Source organism: Neoarius graeffei, chromosome 1, assembly GCF_027579695.1.
Source record: "Neoarius graeffei isolate fNeoGra1 chromosome 1, fNeoGra1.pri, whole genome shotgun sequence".
Lineage (NCBI taxonomy): Eukaryota > Metazoa > Chordata > Actinopteri > Siluriformes > Ariidae > Neoarius > Neoarius graeffei.
This window is the reverse complement of record NC_083569.1, coordinates 60,955,770-60,973,666: the sequence shown is the minus strand read 5'-3', so window position 1 is coordinate 60,973,666 and position 17,897 is coordinate 60,955,770. Positions and strand designations below refer to the sequence as shown.

General features: G+C 41.3%; 1 protein-coding gene across 1 annotated transcript in view; it reads right to left on the bottom strand.

The window, feature by feature from the left end:
- cd99l2 (CD99 molecule-like 2) overlaps positions 1 to 7,278 on the bottom strand; it is a 40,852-nt gene extending 33,574 nt beyond the window's left edge. Inside the window, exon 1 of the mRNA XM_060935931.1 lies at positions 7,086 to 7,278. Within this exon, the coding sequence (XP_060791914.1) occupies positions 7,086 to 7,143 (58 nt within the window). The 5' untranslated portion in view covers positions 7,144 to 7,278. The remainder of the gene's footprint in view (positions 1 to 7,085) is intronic.
- Positions 7,279 to 17,897: the final 10,619 nt, after the last annotated feature.

The following is a 17,897-nucleotide window of genomic DNA, read 5'->3' as shown; positions in this document are numbered from 1 at the left end:
AAGGCCCTCGCCGACCCCGGGGCTCGAACCCAGGACCTTCTTGCTGTGAGGCGACAGCGCTAACCACTACACCACCATGCCGCCCTTATTTTTATTCTAAAACAATTAATTAAAAGAAAATAATGAGAATTAAACAATAGTAAAAATAAAATAATAAAATGAAGTAGTAGTTCAAATAGGAGGAGAAAAAAAGAAACCAGCAGAATAGAATAAAGAATAAAATAGAATAAAGTTAAAGTAAATTTAAAACATGCAGAGAAAGTAAAGATTATAAAAAATGTAAAGAAGACAATATTAATTATTTAACAGAAAGCATCTGAAAACAGCTTGGTCTTTAACCTAGATTTGAAGCTGCCAACAGCAGGAGCATTTTTAATGTCCTCTGGCAGTTGGTTCCATAGCTGTACTGCATAGTAGCTAAAAGCTGCTTCACCATACTTTGTTTTAACAACAGGTTTTAATAGTAAATTTTTCTGTTTTGATCTGGTAGATCTGATTGGGTTAGGCCGCTGCAACATATCAGAGAGGTAATTGGGCCCTGTACCATTTAGAGATTTGTACACCAGCAGCAATGCTTTAAAGTCAATTCTGTAGCTTACTGGAAGCCAGTGAAGGGACCTTAGAATTGGAGTAATGTGCTCTGTTCTTTTTGTTCGTGTGAGAACCCTAGCCGCTGCATTTTGAACCAACTGAAGTCGTTTGATGGTCTTTTTTGGCAGGCCTGTGAAAAGGCCATTGCAGTAATCAACCCTACTAGAGATGAAGGCATGTATTAGTTTTTCCAGATCATTTTTTGACATAAGTCCTCTTAGTTTGGAAATGTTTTTTAGGTGATAAAATGCCGTTTTAGTGATTGCTTTCATGTGACTGTCAAAGTTTAGCTCGCTGTCAATGAAAACACCAAGATTTTTAACCATTTCTTTAGTTTTAATCCCTTTTGTGTCAAGAATAGTGGTAATCCTGAGTCTTTCATCTTTTTTTCCAAATAGAATTACTTCTGTTTTATCTGTGTTCAGCTGAAGAAAATTTTGTGACATCCAGCTATTGATTTGATCGATACACTGGTAGAGACATTCAAGGGGGGCATAATCATTAGGTGATGGAGCAAAATAAATTTGGGTGTCATCTGCATAGCAGTGATACAAAATTGAATTTTTATTGATAATTTGCCCAAGTGGGAGCATATAAAGGTTGAAAAGTAATGGTCCAAGAATCGACCCCTGGGGGACACCACAGGTCAAGGACATTGACGTTGAGGAACAATTTCCCAGGGTAACAAAGAAGCTTCTATCTTTTAAGTATGAATTTAACCAATTGATAACTTTACCAGTCAATCCAACCCAGTGTTCAAGTCGATATAGCAGTATGTTGTGATCAACAGTATCAAAAGCTGCACTGAGGTCCAGTAATACCAGGACCGATGTTTTGCCTGCATCAGTATTAAAACTTTTGTCATTTATAACTTTAATCAGTGCTGTTTCAGTGCTATGATTGGCACGAAATCCTGACTGAAAATTATCAAAACGGCTGTTTTATATCAAGAAGGCAGTTAATTGATTGAAGACAATTTTTTCCAGGATTTTCCCGATGAATGGTAAATTTGATATTGGCCTGTAGTTATTTAATACTGAAGGATCCAGATTATTTTTTTTAAGAAGGGGCTTTACAACGGCTTTTTTTAGGGACACAGGAACAATGCCAGTCTCCAGGGATGTATTTATAATTTGAAGCACATCTGTAATTATAAGATGAAGAACAGACTTAAAAAAGTTGGTGGGCAGAATGTCCAGTTCAGATGTTGAGGAACTGAGATTTTGTACAGTTTTTTTCAAGAGTCTCATAATCAATTAAACAAAATTCTGACATTGTGTTGAAGTTATCTATCTGTGTCATTGGTGATTGCAATTTTTCAATTTTTTGCAACTGAGGATTATTATTATGAACTGAGGAATATTATGAGGAATATTCTGCCGTATTTTATCAATTTTACCTTTGAAGAAGGATACAAACTCATTGCATTTATTAACTGAGAGAAGTTCAGGTGCTAATTGTGGTGGGGGATTAGTTAGCTTCTCTACTGTTGAAAATAGCACACGGGCATTGTTCATATTCCTGCTGATGATGTTGGAGAAGAAAGACTGTCTTGCTTTACGAATTTCATCATTATAATTACAAAGCATCTCTTTATGGATTTGATAATGGATGTGAAGTTTAGATTTGCGCCATTTTCTTTCAGTCTTTCTACATTCTCTCTTTAGCAGTTTAACAGCCGGGTACTGCTTCCATGGTGCTTTCTGCTTATCATTGACTCTTTTGATTTTGAATGGAGCAATATCATCCATAATTTGGGTCATATTTAAATTAAAAAATTCCAGTAAATCATCTACAGAGTCTGACATTTTGGTTGAGTTCTGAGAGAGAGCTTGCTCAAAGAGAGCACGTGTTGTCTTTTATGACTCTCCTACCTATAGTCGTTGAGCTGTTCTGAATGTGAGGAGACATAGAAACATCAGAGAAAACACAAAAATGATCAGATAAGGCCAGGTCAACAACAGTATTAGAAACAGTAAGACCCTTTGTGATGACGAGGTCAAGAGTATGACCACGAGAGTGGGTCGGCCCCTGTACATGTTGTACTAGGTTGAAGTTGTCAATAATTGCAAGTAGTTCTTTGGCATAAATGTTATCAGTATTATCTACATGCAAGTTAAAATCCCCAGATATAATAAGACAATCAAACTCTAAGCAAATGACTGATAACAGTTCACCAAACTCTTCAAGAAAGACTTTGGCTGAATGTCTCGGAGGCCTATAAATAGTTAATAATAATAATAATAATAATAATAATAATAATAATAATAATAATAATAATATGTTAGGAGAGCATGTAACAAGTGCATATAAGTGTTCAAAGGACATAAAATCACCAAGTGAGGATTGTTTACATTGAAAAGAGACTTTGAATATATTTGCGATCCCTCCACCTTTCCCTTGTCAGGTAACATTCAAAAAATTAAAATTTGGGGGAGCTGCTTCAATAAGGGTGGTAGCACTATTTGCTTGATCCAGCCAGGTTTCAGTTAGAAGCAAAAAATCAAGATTGTGTTTGCAAATAAGATCATTAATTAAAAATGACTTGTTTAAAAGTGATCTAATGTTCAGAAGAGCTAGCTTTACAGAAAGTCTAGAAGTAATATCTGCTTGTGCACTCTGATGCTGTTTTAAAACAGGAAGGAGATTAGATTGGTTCACCCCCAGGGTTAAATGTGCTCTATGTTTTCTGTTTCTTATCAACACAGGAATAGAGAGTGGCATAGGCACATTGGGTCCCAGCTGGTTTTCAACACTACACCCATTTGCAGCGACCCAGAGTACATCAAACAAGACTTTCTAAATGTTCCATTTGGTTTGAGGGTGAAAGGATTGGAGACATGTATCTTTTGGATGGTGAAAAAGATTTGTAGCCAGCTGAAAGTCCTGGACGAACACAATTTTGATGAACTGGGTACACTGCTTGTCGCAACAGATTTGGGCTGGAAAAAGAGAGTGTAGCCATTGGGAGCAATTTTTTCATGCTATTTGGGAAATCCATCCGAGGGGAAGTGGAGTCATCTGTCTTTGAATGTTGGGAGTCTTGCAGGTCAGATGTCTGTGTGTCCTTGATGACGACTTGCAAAGATGATTGTTTAGGCTTTGTAACTATGTCAGTCTGCGACATCTTATCAACTGTTTTCCTCAATGCTGGCTGAGAAAAGATTGCAAGTCTGTAATGGTCTACTAAGACTTTGGCTCCAATCCAGCTGAGTTCAGTGCTATTTGGCTTGTAAAATTCTCTGCGATTCCAGAAAAGGTTAAAATTGTCTATGAAGTTCATACCAAATGAAAAACAAGTTTTTCCAAGCCAGGTGTTAAGACTGAAGAGTCGAGAAAAAGCAAAAACTTCCTCTCGCTGGGAGTGGGCCACTGATAAAAGATTGAATTCCAGTCTTATAGAGCTCAGAAAAAAGTTTTCTGAAATCATCTTGGACAAACAGCTGTTCTCTGAAAACATCATTTGCTCCCACATGCACAACAATACATTTAATAGTTTTATGCTCGGACATGAGTTTCAAAATGCTGTCTTTGGTGTCAGAGATGGATGCATTTGGAAGACAACAAATAATCATCCCATAACCTTTTAATTGTCTTACAGTGGAATCACCAAGAACAAGGGTTGTGGGATCAGGTGGTGTTACGAGCTGCTTTTTGCCTCTTCTCACAGCTCTTCGATCTTGGTGCGATCTCTTTTTACTATGTGTTTGTCCGCTTGAAAAATCCTCTTCCACATCCCTGAGGCATTCAAATTTGTTCTGAAGCCTTATGGGCTGTGGATTTTCCATAGGATTGTAGATCCTATTGTAATTTGTAGAACGAGCTGGTGTTGAAGTAATTACTCTTCTGTTTTTATTTTTGGGCTTACCACCCATCATTTGCCAGTTTTCTGTACTCACATTTTGCCCAGCTTGATTGATGAATTCTTCCACTTGATCTGCAATGCCATCGGTCTGTTGGAGTGCAATCTCTGCATTCTCAGCCACTGTTTCTGTACTCCTTTCCTGAGATATCACTTTTAATTCATCCGTCTTTGGCAGAGCATCAATCTTTGATTCCAGAATAGAAATCCTCTGTTCTAGTTCCACGCATTTTCTGCAGGATTTTTTGCTCCCTGGCATTTTGTATTAAAAACTAACTTATCTTATAAAGATGGGAAAAAAGGGGAAATTAAATTAAAATTAAATTAAAAGCTTATCAAGATGAAAAATAAAGATGAAAAATAGTGGAAATTCAATGAGAAAGTAAAGTATAGAAATAAAGATCAAGAAAGCAGGAGCAAAGCAAAGAAGCGTCCTACTCGCTTGAGTAGGAGGAGCAGAGTGAGCTGGAGCCTATCCCAGCTGACTACGGGCAAAAGGCGGGGTACACCCTGGACAAGTCGCCAGGTCATCACAGGGCTGACACATAGGCCAAGTTTACATTAGACCATATCTGTCTCGTTTTCTTCGCGGATGCACTGTCCGTTTACATTAAACCGCCTGGAAACGCCGGGAAACTGGAATCCGCCAGGGTCCACGTATACAATCCAGATCGTGTCAGCTCCGATGCTGTGTAAACATTGAGATACGCGGATACGCTGTGCTGAGCTCTAACTGGCATCGTCATTGGACAACGTCACTGTGACATCCACCTTCCTGATTCGCTGGCGTTGGTCATGTGACGCGACTGCTGAAAAACGGCGCGGATTTCCGCCTTGTATCACCTTTCATTAAAGAGTATAAAAGTATGAAAATACTGATGCAAATACTGATGCAAATACTGCCCATTGTGTAGTTATGATTGTCTTTAGGCTTGCCATCCTTCCACTTGCAAGTGGTAAGTGATATGCGCTGGGATCACACACACAGCGGCTCAGTCCCGAATCACAGCTTGTGCACTTCACTCGCGTGCTCTGTGAGCTGCGCAGGGCTGGAGTGCGCACCCTCCAGAGGGCACTCGCTGTTCAGGGCGGAGTGATTTGGAGCGCAGGATGCGTACGGAGCCGAGCGTATCCGTGTATTGGTGTTGCTGTGTGCACGCAAATCGTGTATTGGTGTTGCTGTGTGCACACTAATCGTTTTTAAAACGTTAATCTGATGATCCGCTGATACGGTCTAATGTAAACATGGGCTTAGACACAGACAACCATTCACACTCACATTCACACCTACGGTCAATTTAGAGTCACCAGTTAACCTAACCTGCATGTCTTTGGACTGTGGGGGAAACCGGAGCACCCGGAGGAAACCCACGCGGTTTTTCCAAACATATATTATTATAATTGCATTAATCCCTTCTTTTAACTGTTAATGACGGACTGATGTCAGACCTTTTCCTTTTTTTCTTTTCTTTTTTTTAATTCATTTGATTGTAACAGAGCAGTAATGGAGTCAGGTAATAATGCCTGCAAAGTGCATAAACCCTGGACACACATCCATACACATATCCTTGCATAAATAATGAATTCGATGAGATGTTGTTAAGCACATGGATCAAGCATGGATCTGATTACAAGCAGAGCAGAGCAGAGGGTGTGGCTGGTGTCGCAGAGGAGCCGAGACATGAGCCTTTACACTGCCTGCACCTCCTCACTCAGGCTTTTTGGCTGAGCAGACTCCTGCAAAGTATGAGGGGGGTATTAAAGCTGTATAATGTCGTAATGCGCTCCCTACTAACAAGATAAATACCAGTTGCCTACTCTAACACGAAAATGACCTGTACACCACAGTCTTAGTGGTAGAAGATAACCTTGGAAAAAAGTTTTTGCCCTTCCAAAAACACGCTCATGTAGAATTACCCCCCCCCCCCCCCCCCCCTTGTCAAAACGCGATGGTATCGCCCTGTATTCCGCAGTCCCCAAAACCCATGCTGTAGCTGCACCTGGGCTCGCAGTGGCCTAGTATGCGCATGCGCACTCAGCGCCACCTGCACGCGACTGACAGGCACGAGACCGGCGCGAGCGCTATTGTTAATATGGGCGTGTTTTCTGTATGAACCTATACAGATGTTTTCTTCTTCAAATTTGATACAGTGACTCTTTAAAAACATACACACTAATTTTATATATATATATATATATATATATATATATATATATATATATATATATATATATATATGCGACTTAATGCAATGTGGCACAAATATCCTCCTGACTGTCGCACTGGGTTGATTAATAGGCTATGCAGCGTTACATATCATTCGGTAAATGAAATATTTTACCTATAAGAGAGTCAAATTTGTCATTGCATGAGGAAAATCTGTGGACTAGCCGACAGCTTTGGCTCGTAATACCCAGACCATGAAGGCAGACAGTCAGACAGTCTAGTCTACACAATGCAAACCAAACAGTGCGCAAAAGCCAAGCTTGGGTATTGTGCTCCAAAACCGTTAGAAAATGTAAACTAGGAGAGAGAGAGAGAGAGAGAGAGAGAGAGAGAGAGAGAGAGATGAAGTCGGCATGTTGAAACGCCGGCGGTTTCAACAAAAGAGGGCCGACGGGCTTCACTCACCTCCCAGCGCTAACAGGGAAAAAAGGGCCAAAAGAGGCCACACCGAAAACCTCCGCATGGTTCAGAGCCCGGCAGTGTTTTCTCTCAGTGTCTGCGTCGGGAAGGTTTCCTTTTTCAGACCCGAGTTAGAGACAGAAGACTGAGCGACAGCCGAGAGTCAAAACCGCTGCTGCGCCAAACCGCTGCAGAGAGAGAGAGAGAGAGAGCGAGAGAGAGAGCGCTGGAGGGGGTGAGATTCACTTTACTGCCGCTCACAGGGCGGATCCTCTCCTTCATCCACTCCGACAGCATTTCCATCACCTCCTACATCCATTATTTATACCACATAACGGAACGGGACACGTGGGTCTAGTTGGGATACATAAAGAGCACCATTAAGTGCGTCTTTATCCGACTTCTTAATCTAACACGCAACCCAGACAGCGGATGTTGCGGTTGGGGCACAATGGTGCGCTTTTTAAAACCATAATGGCACCATCAACAACCACTATAATGATTCTTTAACAGAGGTGGACAGGAACGACGTACAGTACACTTACTTGAGTACTGTACACTTACTTAAAGCGTATACGCAGAACCATGGCCTCACTTTCGTTTATAAATGCCTTGAGACCTCAAGAATGGCGCAGGAATAGTCTCATCTCATCTCATTATCTCTAGCCATTTTATCCTGTTCTACAGGGTCGCAGGCAAGCTGGAGCCTATCCCAGCTGACTACGGGTGAAAGGCGGGGTACACCCTGGACAAGTCGCCAGGTCATCACAGGGCTGACACATAGACACAGACAACCATTCACACTCACATTCACACCTACGGTCAATTTAGAGTCACCAGTTAACCTAACCTGCATGTCTTTGGACTGTGGGGGAAACCGGAGCACCCGGAGGAAACCCACGTGGACACGGGGAGAACATGCAAACTCCACACAGAAAGGCCCTCGCCGGCCACGGGGCTCGAACCCGGACCTTCTTGCTGTGAGGCGACAGCGCTAACCACTACACCACCGTGCCGCCAGGAATAGTTTTAAGCATTAACAATAAATCTAAGATAGTCATTTTTACGATTATAATGATCCATATAGATAGCGGTCTGAGTGAATGACCTTGACGTCCGTAACGTCACAGCAGGAAGTCTATTGGTCTCATCGCCATTTCCTCTATACTAAAACACAGAGCTGACTGCAACTCCGATCCTCTGTTTTGAGCTAATTTATCGCCATGCCATGTAGATGTGTTGTTGGTCAGTGCAGCAACACGACAGAAGGTGGATTTATGCTGCATTCATGGCCCAAGAATGTTCAAACTGCAAAGATTTGGATGCGTTTTGCGAGAAGTTCACGGGCACATTGGGCGCCTATGAAGTGGTCTCTCCTCTGCTCTGCACATTTTACTGAAGACTCGTACGAGACCTCTGATCTGTTGAGGAGCGTTGGCTATAAGCCATCGGCGTCGCCAGGGGTATTTTACTGGGGCACGTGCCCCAGTATAGATCTGTAGTGCCCCAGTAAAAAAAATCCAGTGACGAAACGCTCTGAATTTTAAACTTGGGAATAGCTGCAATTTAATTAATTCATAACGTGGGGTAGGCTAACCGATGCGCGAAGAAGACCATCTACAATGCTTTTACATTGGTAGTTTTGGCTGGCCTCGCGCACACTAAGCAATGTGAAAAAAGTGTGCGCGTGACATGAGTAACATCTTGGTTGCTATGGGGACCGCAGACTCCAGCAGCCCTCAGATGCAATGAAATTCAGAGCAGGGGAAACCATCTCTCCGTGTTTTTCAACTGTTTACAGGTTAGTAGACAGTAATTCCACTGTCATTTTTGTAACGCTGTAGAATTAATATGTGTTGGGACATTGTTTTCGTGTTGTCTTGATTTTTTGTTTGAAACGAAGGGATATTGAAAAGTTTGCATTCATTTGCATTCATAAAAGGTATCAAGTGTGAATACTGTTGGCCATTAAGTACTCTTGGTTGAGTTTAAAAACTCGGCGGTGTTGTATTGTATGTTAATATGTTCTTTTACAATATTACCAACAGTATAAGTATTACATTGCTATTATCACAAATGTTGCAAATATTCATACTGTTATTATTAAATGATTGACCTGGATTCAGTGTCCTCGTAATCATTTTGAGTTTTACAGCTCTAGTGACTAGTTTTAAGCAGGCCGTTTCTAAATATAAATATCAATATATAAATATATATTACATAAAATATAATATATATTACATAAAATGTAATATATATTATATAAAAAATATAAATATAAATATAAATATAGTGCAAAATTTTTAGCTCGCGCGCTTCGCACGCTCGCATACATTTCCTGTGCCCCTTTTGTGCCCCAGTATGGTCTTGGGTCTAGTGACGCCCCTGCTATAAGCCCGTATAGATAGATAGATAGATAGATAGATAGATAGATAGATAGATAGATAGATAGATAGATAGATAGATAGATAGATAAAACTTTATTGATCCCCTTGGGAGGGTTCCCTCAGGGAAATTAAGATTCCAGCAGCAACATTACAGATAAACAGAAAAAAGAAATAGAGAAAACTTCTAGATAAAATAAATTAAGTATTTACATACACAAATATAAAAAGAATAAGATATGGGGGGCGGTGGTGTAGTGGTTAGCGCTGTCGCCTCACAGCAAGAAGGTCCGGGTTCGAGCCCCATGGCCGGCGAGGGCCTTTCTGTGTGGAGTTTGCATGTTCTCCCCGTGTCCGCGTGGGTTTCCTCCGGGTGCTCCGGTTTCCCCCACAGTCCAAAGACATGCAGGTTAGGTTAACTGGTGACTCTAAATTGACCGTAGGTGTGAATGTGAGTGTGAATGGTTGTCTGTGTCTATGTGTCAGCCCTGTGATGACCTGGCGACTTGTCCAGGGTGTACCCCGCCTTTCGCCCGTAGTCAGCTGGGATAGGCTCCAGCTTGCCTGCGACCCTGTAGAACAGGATAAAGCGGCTAGAGATAATGAGAATGGGATGAGAAGATATGGGGAAGAGAGGAAGGGGGAGGAGAGAAAGGAGGGGGGAAAAGGGGGGCAGCAGGAGAGATATTGCGGCTAGAGATAATGAGATGAGATGAGACTGAACATTGTCCGGTATTGCTTATTGTAAGGCTAGGCTACTGCTCCTTCCCATCCTCTGTCCTCCTGTTACCCATCCTCCCCCCCAGAGAGGAGTTGTACAGTCTGATGGCGTGAGGGACAAAGGAGTTTGAGTCTGTTCGTCCTGCACTTGGGAAGGAGCATTCTGTCACTGAACAGGCTCCTCTGGTTGCTGATGACGGTGTGCAGAGGGTGACTGGCATCGTCCATGATGTTCAATAGTTTGTCCATAAACCTCTTCTCTGCCACCGTCAACAGAGAGTCCAGCTTCATGCTGACCACAGAGCCGGCCCACCTGATCAGTTTGTCCAGCCTGGATGTGTCTTTCTTGGATGTGCTGCCCCCCCAGCACACCAAGGTGTAAAACAGGACACTGGCGACCACAGACTGATAGAACATCCACAGGAGTTTCCTGCAGATGTTAAAGGACCGCAGCCTCCTCAGGAAGTACAGCCTGCTCTGTCCCTTCCTGTATAAGTGATTGGTGTTGCAAGTCCAGTCCAGCTTGCTGTCCAGCCACAGCCCGAGGTACTTGCAGGAATCCACAGCCTCCACCTCGACTCCCTCGATCAGAACTGGTCATGACCTTGGTCTGGACCTCCCAAAGTCAATGACCAAGAGGGGGCAGTATCAACAATTAAAGAAAAATAAAACAAGAAAAGGAAAGTATTTATTTTATTTTTTAAAAGTGAGTTCAGTTGCACCAGTCCTCCTGGAGCATGAGCCGAGGGTTGTTAGTAAAACCCGGGACGGAACATATCGCTCGGGCAGTGAGCTCCCCGCGGTTGTTGCTAAAATCGGTGACGTCCTGTTCCATCCCGGGTTTTAGTAATTGCCTGAGCCAAGCAGTAATGGTGGAATACACATTATGAAGAAAACAGTGAATGAGTGGAGCAGCCATCTTGTTTCTAACCTGGATATTGCTGCCATCTCGCCCTTACGTGGAAGAAGTGAATGAACGGAGAACTAAATGAACAACTGAAAGTCAGATTGTTTCAAAACAATCGGCCACAAGATTAGCCTTCAAGAAGCGAGAACACAGACGGGTAAGCTCCGACTCTCATTTCGATACAAAACAACAAAAACAACATCTTGTTTACCTGCATTTAGATTAATACATGTAACTTGTATTGTGTTTAAGTTACTGGTATAAGATTATTTAATTTGCTTCAGAATGTGATTGTCTCAGTTCATCTGATTATTTAATTAGCCTTTTACGTTTTATCAGTGAAAATGCATGCATGTACATGTATGTTGCATAAGTTATAACACCTATCCTGTTTTAATGAGAGTCAACCCACAATCAATGAAGTCAAATCAGTCTTAGTTGAGCAAGTTGGTAACAGTGTTTCTTACTTTCACCATACATTTTTATTTATATGACTGGTCTATAGCTGTCAAAGGCCTCGGCCTTAAAACCGGTTACCGCTGTGATGTCACGCACTCGGCTGGCTGGCTCAGCGGGGCAGCTCGAATGCCAAGTTTGCAGTCGATTTTAACTCTCAAAAATATCTTTTTTATTCCCATTTATGCAGCATACAAGAGTCAAGGATGGAGATACTATCCACTCAGAAATGTATTTACAAATAAAGGTTCTGCGTATCTGCTTTAAGTACACTTTTTTTGTATCTGTACTTTACTTGAGTATTGTTTTTTTTGGAAACTTATGACTTTAACTTCACTACATTTGAAAGACAAATATCGTACTTTTCACTCCACTACATTTCTCTCAAGGGCCTCGTTACTCGTGAAGCAGCTTTGAAAGTGAATGTTTTTGTTTTCTTTTATAAAATATGATTGATTTTTTCACAGGTGACACTGAGACAGACTATCAGTAATCACTAGGGTCACGTCATGTCCATAGACTGTATAAAATCAAGTTAAATTTCTCAGCAGCGTTATTTGAACACGATCAGTTGATGGCAGAATGGAAGGAGGCGGTTCTTCTGGGGAATACGAACACACCCACGGCCATACCTACAGTAGAACCCATGTTTCAGTTTTCAGGAAGGATTAAAGATTCATTTCGTTTTAAATGTTTGTTTTGTTTGCCTAAAATGAACCACATCACAGCATTTAAAAACTTGCCGTCCAACCTGCGGAAGCATATTGAGGTATATAAATGTTTTATTCCAAGAGAAAGCTTGCAATGAAGTTGTCTGTGCTTTTAGAGCTAGTGATAACGTTGCAATAGCTATGCAGTCTGGTTAGTCAAATGACTTTCTATGGATTTGCTCGCTAAGTTGCCATTGCCTTGTCCACGGCTAACGTTTACACATAGCTAGTTGACTTGGACAATGTTAGTTAGCATGTAAAAACAGAGTTATGCTAACATGAATAATGTTAACTTTAGAATAATTTTGCCAAATAAACAAAATGTAGAAGTCTTTATTTTCTAGTAACATTAGCTACCCAATATGATTTCGAGTTTGAAAAGAGTTTGCTAGCATGTCAGGTGGAGCTTCAGCTCTACAGGTTCTACAAACTAGTCAGAAACTCCAGTCGGTTGCTTCAGAGGCATTAGGTTTTGTAAGCGTTGTGTCAATAATACAACAGTGTGTTGACAGAAAATGTACTTTTAATACTTAAGTATTTTTAAAAGGAAGTACTTCAGTACTTTAACTTAAGTAAAAATTTGACTGGACAACTTTCACTTGTATCGGAGTAACATTTGACCAGTGGAATCTGTACTTTGACTTAAGTAATGAAGTTGGGTACTTTGTCCACCTCTGTTCTTTAACAAGCTTATATTCAATTCCGTTCAAGTTTCATTATTTATATAGCGCTTTTAACGATGGACATTGTCACAAAGCAGCTTTACAGTAATATGGACATAAGATTAACATTAAAATGTTATCAATAAAAAAAAATCACCACAAAATCACTTTTTATATATCACATAATTTCATGTGTTCCATGTCATTTCAGAGTTTCAATGTCTTCAGTATTATTCTGCAGTGTAGAAAATGGTCAAAATACAGAAAAACCTATGAATGAGTAGGGACGTACAAACTTTTCATTGATACAGTGTATGTACAAAAAAATACTGATACCGTATAAATCACTTAAGGATTTAATTTGCACTTCAAAAATCTACCTCTTCACTTAGTTCATTTCCATCCATCCATCCATCCATCCATCCATCCATCACCATCCTGTGCAAGGTCGCAGGCAAGCTGGAGCCTATCCCAGCTGACTACGGGCGAAAGGCGGGGTACACCCTGGACAAATCGCCAGGTCATCACAGGGCTGAAACATAGACACAGACAACCATTCACACTCACATTCACACCTACGGTCAATTTAGAGTCACCAGTTAACCTAATCTGCATGTCTTTGGACTGTGGGGGAAACCGGAGCACCCGGAGGAAACCCACATGGGCACAGGGAGAACATGCAAACTCCGCACAGAAAGGTCCCCATCAGCCCCTGGGTTCAAATCCAGAACCTTCTTGCTTTGAGGTGACAGTGCTAATCAATACACCACCATGACACCCTTGGTTCATTACACGTCTTGTATTCACTGTCTATGCATTACAATGTAATGCATAGACAGTGAATGATTACATTACATTACAGGCATTTAGCAGATGCTCCTATCCAGAGTGACATACAACATACCCAGCAGCCTGGGGAGCAGTTAGGGGTTAGGTGCCTTGCTCAAGGGCACTTCAGCCATTCCTGCTTGTCCAGGGAATCAAACGGGCAACCTTTTGGTCCCAAAGCTGCTTCTCTAACCATTAGGCCATGGCTTCCCCTGTGCACTATTGTCTTTTTCTATTGTCTTTTGTTTTGTTTTATATTGTACAGCCTTTGTGTTGGTATAATTTTAAAAAAGTTATCAATTTTTTTCCCCTAATGAACAAACCATGGCAAAGCAAAATTTATTGAGACAAAGAACCTTAAGAGGAACCAGACTCAGAAGGGACCCCATCCTCATCTATAACTTTTGGCTCTATATACATATTACGGCCTTCATACCAGTATTAGACACCAGTATTGCATATAAATTAGATTTTGTTTTGTCCTAACATGGTAACAGATAAAACTTAAAGGTTCTGACTGCAAAGTTGAATTCTGGGCAAAATGTTCTATGGTGGGTGGCACGGTGGTGTAGTGGTTCGCGCTGTCGCCCCACAGCAAGAAGGTCCAGGTTCGAGCCCCGTGGCCGGTGAGGGCCTTTCTGTGTGGAGTTTGCATGTTCTCCCCGTGTCCGCGTGGGTTTCCTCCGGGTGCTCCGGTTTCCTCCACAGTCCAAAGACATGCAGGTTAGGTTAACTGGTGGCTCTAAATTGAGCGTAGGTGTGAATGTGAGTGTGAATGGTTGTCTGTGTCTATGTGTCAGCCCTGTGATGACCTGGCAACTTGTCCAGGGTGTACCCCGCCTTTCGCCCGTAGTCAGCTGGGATAGGCTCCAGCTTGCCTGTGACCCTGTAGAACAGGATAAAGCGGCTAGAGATAATGAGATGAGATGTTCTATGGTTATATAGCTGTTGGAGTTTTGAGATGTTACGATGCTGCACACAGCGCGTACCATATGTGTAAATGTCCGAGATAAAATATGTCCCACATTTTCCAATTCTGAAAATTGCCGAAGCAAGTGAGCAACAATATCATGTGACCACCATGGGGCATGTTTGACCTACTTTTAGCCAAAACAAGTTGGCATGGGCAAACATGGTGGACTCCGTTCTTCTGCCAGCTAAAAGCCAGCAGAAAAGAAAAGGAAAACCTTCCTAGTGAGTGTAAAAAACATTTATGGGTAAATTATATGGATCTGTGATGCCTGCATGTTTCAGCTTTTGGATGTAACACGATCTGCTGGTATAATGTAAATTTGTAATTGCCACAATGTTTTCTGTGTATCGCCATCTTGGTGTGACGCAGTTCCATAGTTATGCTAATTAGTAAAAGCTCATGTTTAGCTGTTTCCGTGGGGCCATACAGTTTACCTCAAGAGAAAACGGTCTCAAAATGGAGAAAAGGGACCCTCAGCACATCAAAATGATCACATCTCATCCGCATGATATTGTTCTTGCTAGACATAGGAAAATGCCATGCACAATAAACAAAAAATAAAAATAAAAAAAATTCAGGTGACTTTACAATCAGTACCTTTAAACTTAAAAGGCCGATTGAGGAACCCTGAGTATATGACACTTTCCCTGTTGAAAAATCCAGCCTGGTCTGATGAGCCACCAGCTGCCAAAACACAGGCTGAGCTGTTCAGTTCAATCCTTAGATCATCTTTGCCAATTGGCAAGTTATTTGCCAGCTTCCTTATTACTTAAAGGAGATACACAGAGCCTTTATTTTTAAATAAATTTCTGAGTGGATAGTGTCTCCATCCTTGACTCTTGTATGCTGCATAAATGGGAATAAAAAATATATATTTTTGAGAGTTAAAATCGACTGCAAAGTTGGCATTCAAACTGCCCCGCTGAGCCAGCCAGCCCTGAGTGCGTGACGTCACAGCGGGAACCGGTTTTAAGGCCGAGGCCTTTGACAGCTATAGACCAAAGTCATATAAATAAAAATGTATGGTGAAAGTAAGAAATACCGTTACTGACTTGCTCAACTAAGACTGATTTGACTTCATTGATTGTGGGTTGACTCTCATTAAAACAGGATAGGTGTTATAACTTATGCAACATACATGTACATGCATGCATTTTCACTGATAAAACGTAAAAGGCTAATTAAATAATCAGATGAACTGAGACAATCACATTCTGAAGCAAATTAAATAATCTTATACCGGTAACTTAAACACAATACAAGTTACATGTATTAATTTAAATGCAGGTAAACAACGTGTTGTTTTTATTATTTTGTATCGAAATGAGAGTCGGAGCTTACCCATCTGTGTTCTTGCTTCTTGAAGGCCGATCTTGTGGCCAATTGTTTTTGAAACAATCTGACTTTCAGTTGTTCGTTCAGTTCTCCGTTCATTCACTTCTTCCACGTAAGGGCGAGATGGCAGCAATATCCAGGTTAGAAACAAGATGGCTGCTCCACTCATTCTCTCCATACTGTGTATTCCGCCATTACTGCTTGGCTCAGGCAATTACTAAAACCCAGGATGGAACAGGACGTCACCGGTTTTAGCAACAACCGCGGGGAGGTCACTGCCCGAGCGATATGTCCCGTCCCGGGTTTTACTAACAACCCTCGGCTCACTCTCCAGGAGGACTGGTGCAACTGAACTCACTTTTAAAAAATAAAATAAATACTTTCCTTTTCTTGTTTTATTTTTCTTTAATTGTCGGTACTGCACTCTCTTTCAATACGGGCTTATAGCCAACACTCCTCAACAGATCAGAGGTCTGGTACGAGTCTTCAGTAAAATGTGCAGAGCAGAGGAGAGACCACTTCATAGGCTCCCAATGTGCCCGTGAACTTCTCGTAAAAGGTGTCCAAATCTTTGCAGTTTGAACATTCTTGGACCATGAATGCAAAGTAAATCCACCTTCTGTCGTGTTGCCGCACCGGCCAAAAACACATCTACATGGCATGGCGATAAATTAGCTCAAAATGGAGGATCTGAGTTGCAGTCAGCTCTGTGTTTTAGTATAGCGGAAATGGCGATGAGACCGATAGACTTCCTGCTGTGACGTTACGGACGTCAAGGTCATTCACTCAGACCACTACCTATATGAATCACTATAATCGTAAAAATTACTATATTAGATTTATTGTTAACGCTTAAAACTATTCCTGTGCCATTCTTGAGGTCTCAAGGCATTTATAAACGAAAGCGAGGCCATGGCTCTGCATACAGTATATGCTTTAACTAAACTGAACAATGAATGTTTTTGAGATATCCTCATTGCCTTTACTGTTCATTCATTCATCTTCAGTCATGGCTTTATCAGGGTTGTGGAGGATTCAAAGCTGGTAATACTGGGCGTGATGTAGGAATATACCCTGGATGGGATTAAGTGAAGCCAGTTCAAATACTGGTATGTTTTTGAACAGTGGGAGGAAACCAAAGGAAACCCACATGAACATAGGACGAGCATGCAGTACTCCACACAGACAGTAACCTGAGCCCAGGATTGAACTGTAGATCCTGGAGCTTTGAGGATAGAACACTACCCGCTTTACTATCATGCTACCCAGATTTATTGCTGTGTTCCTTTAAAAAAAAAAGATATGATGTTGCACTAGTGGTAGTAATTCAGAAACTTTCTATCTACCAGTTTAACCAGCTCATCCTGCATTTTGGCAGCCAGTAGCTGGTCAGAATAAGCAGGGTCAGCAAGGTTGAAAAAAGGTCACATCATGTACCTTGACCTTTCAGTTTGTTTTTCAGGCCCTCTTTTCAGTTTAATCCATGCAACAGAAGGGTTTTATTAAGAGGGTTCAAGTACAAACCTCCAAGTACAACCGTTAACCATACAAAGAACCAATTTCTCAAAGTGAACTATTTTTTCCTTTTCTAAGAAAAAAAACATTAATCAGACACTGAAATCTCACATACAGTGGTGTGAAAAAGTGTTTGCCCCCTTCCTGATTTCTTTTTTTTTTTGCATGTTTGTCACACTTAAATGTTTCAGATCATCAAACAAATTTAAATATTAGACAAAGATAACACAAGTAAACACAAAATGCAGTTATTAAATGAAGGTTTTCATTATTAAGGGAAAAAAAATCCAAACCTACATGACCCTGTGTGAAAAAGTGATTGCCCCCC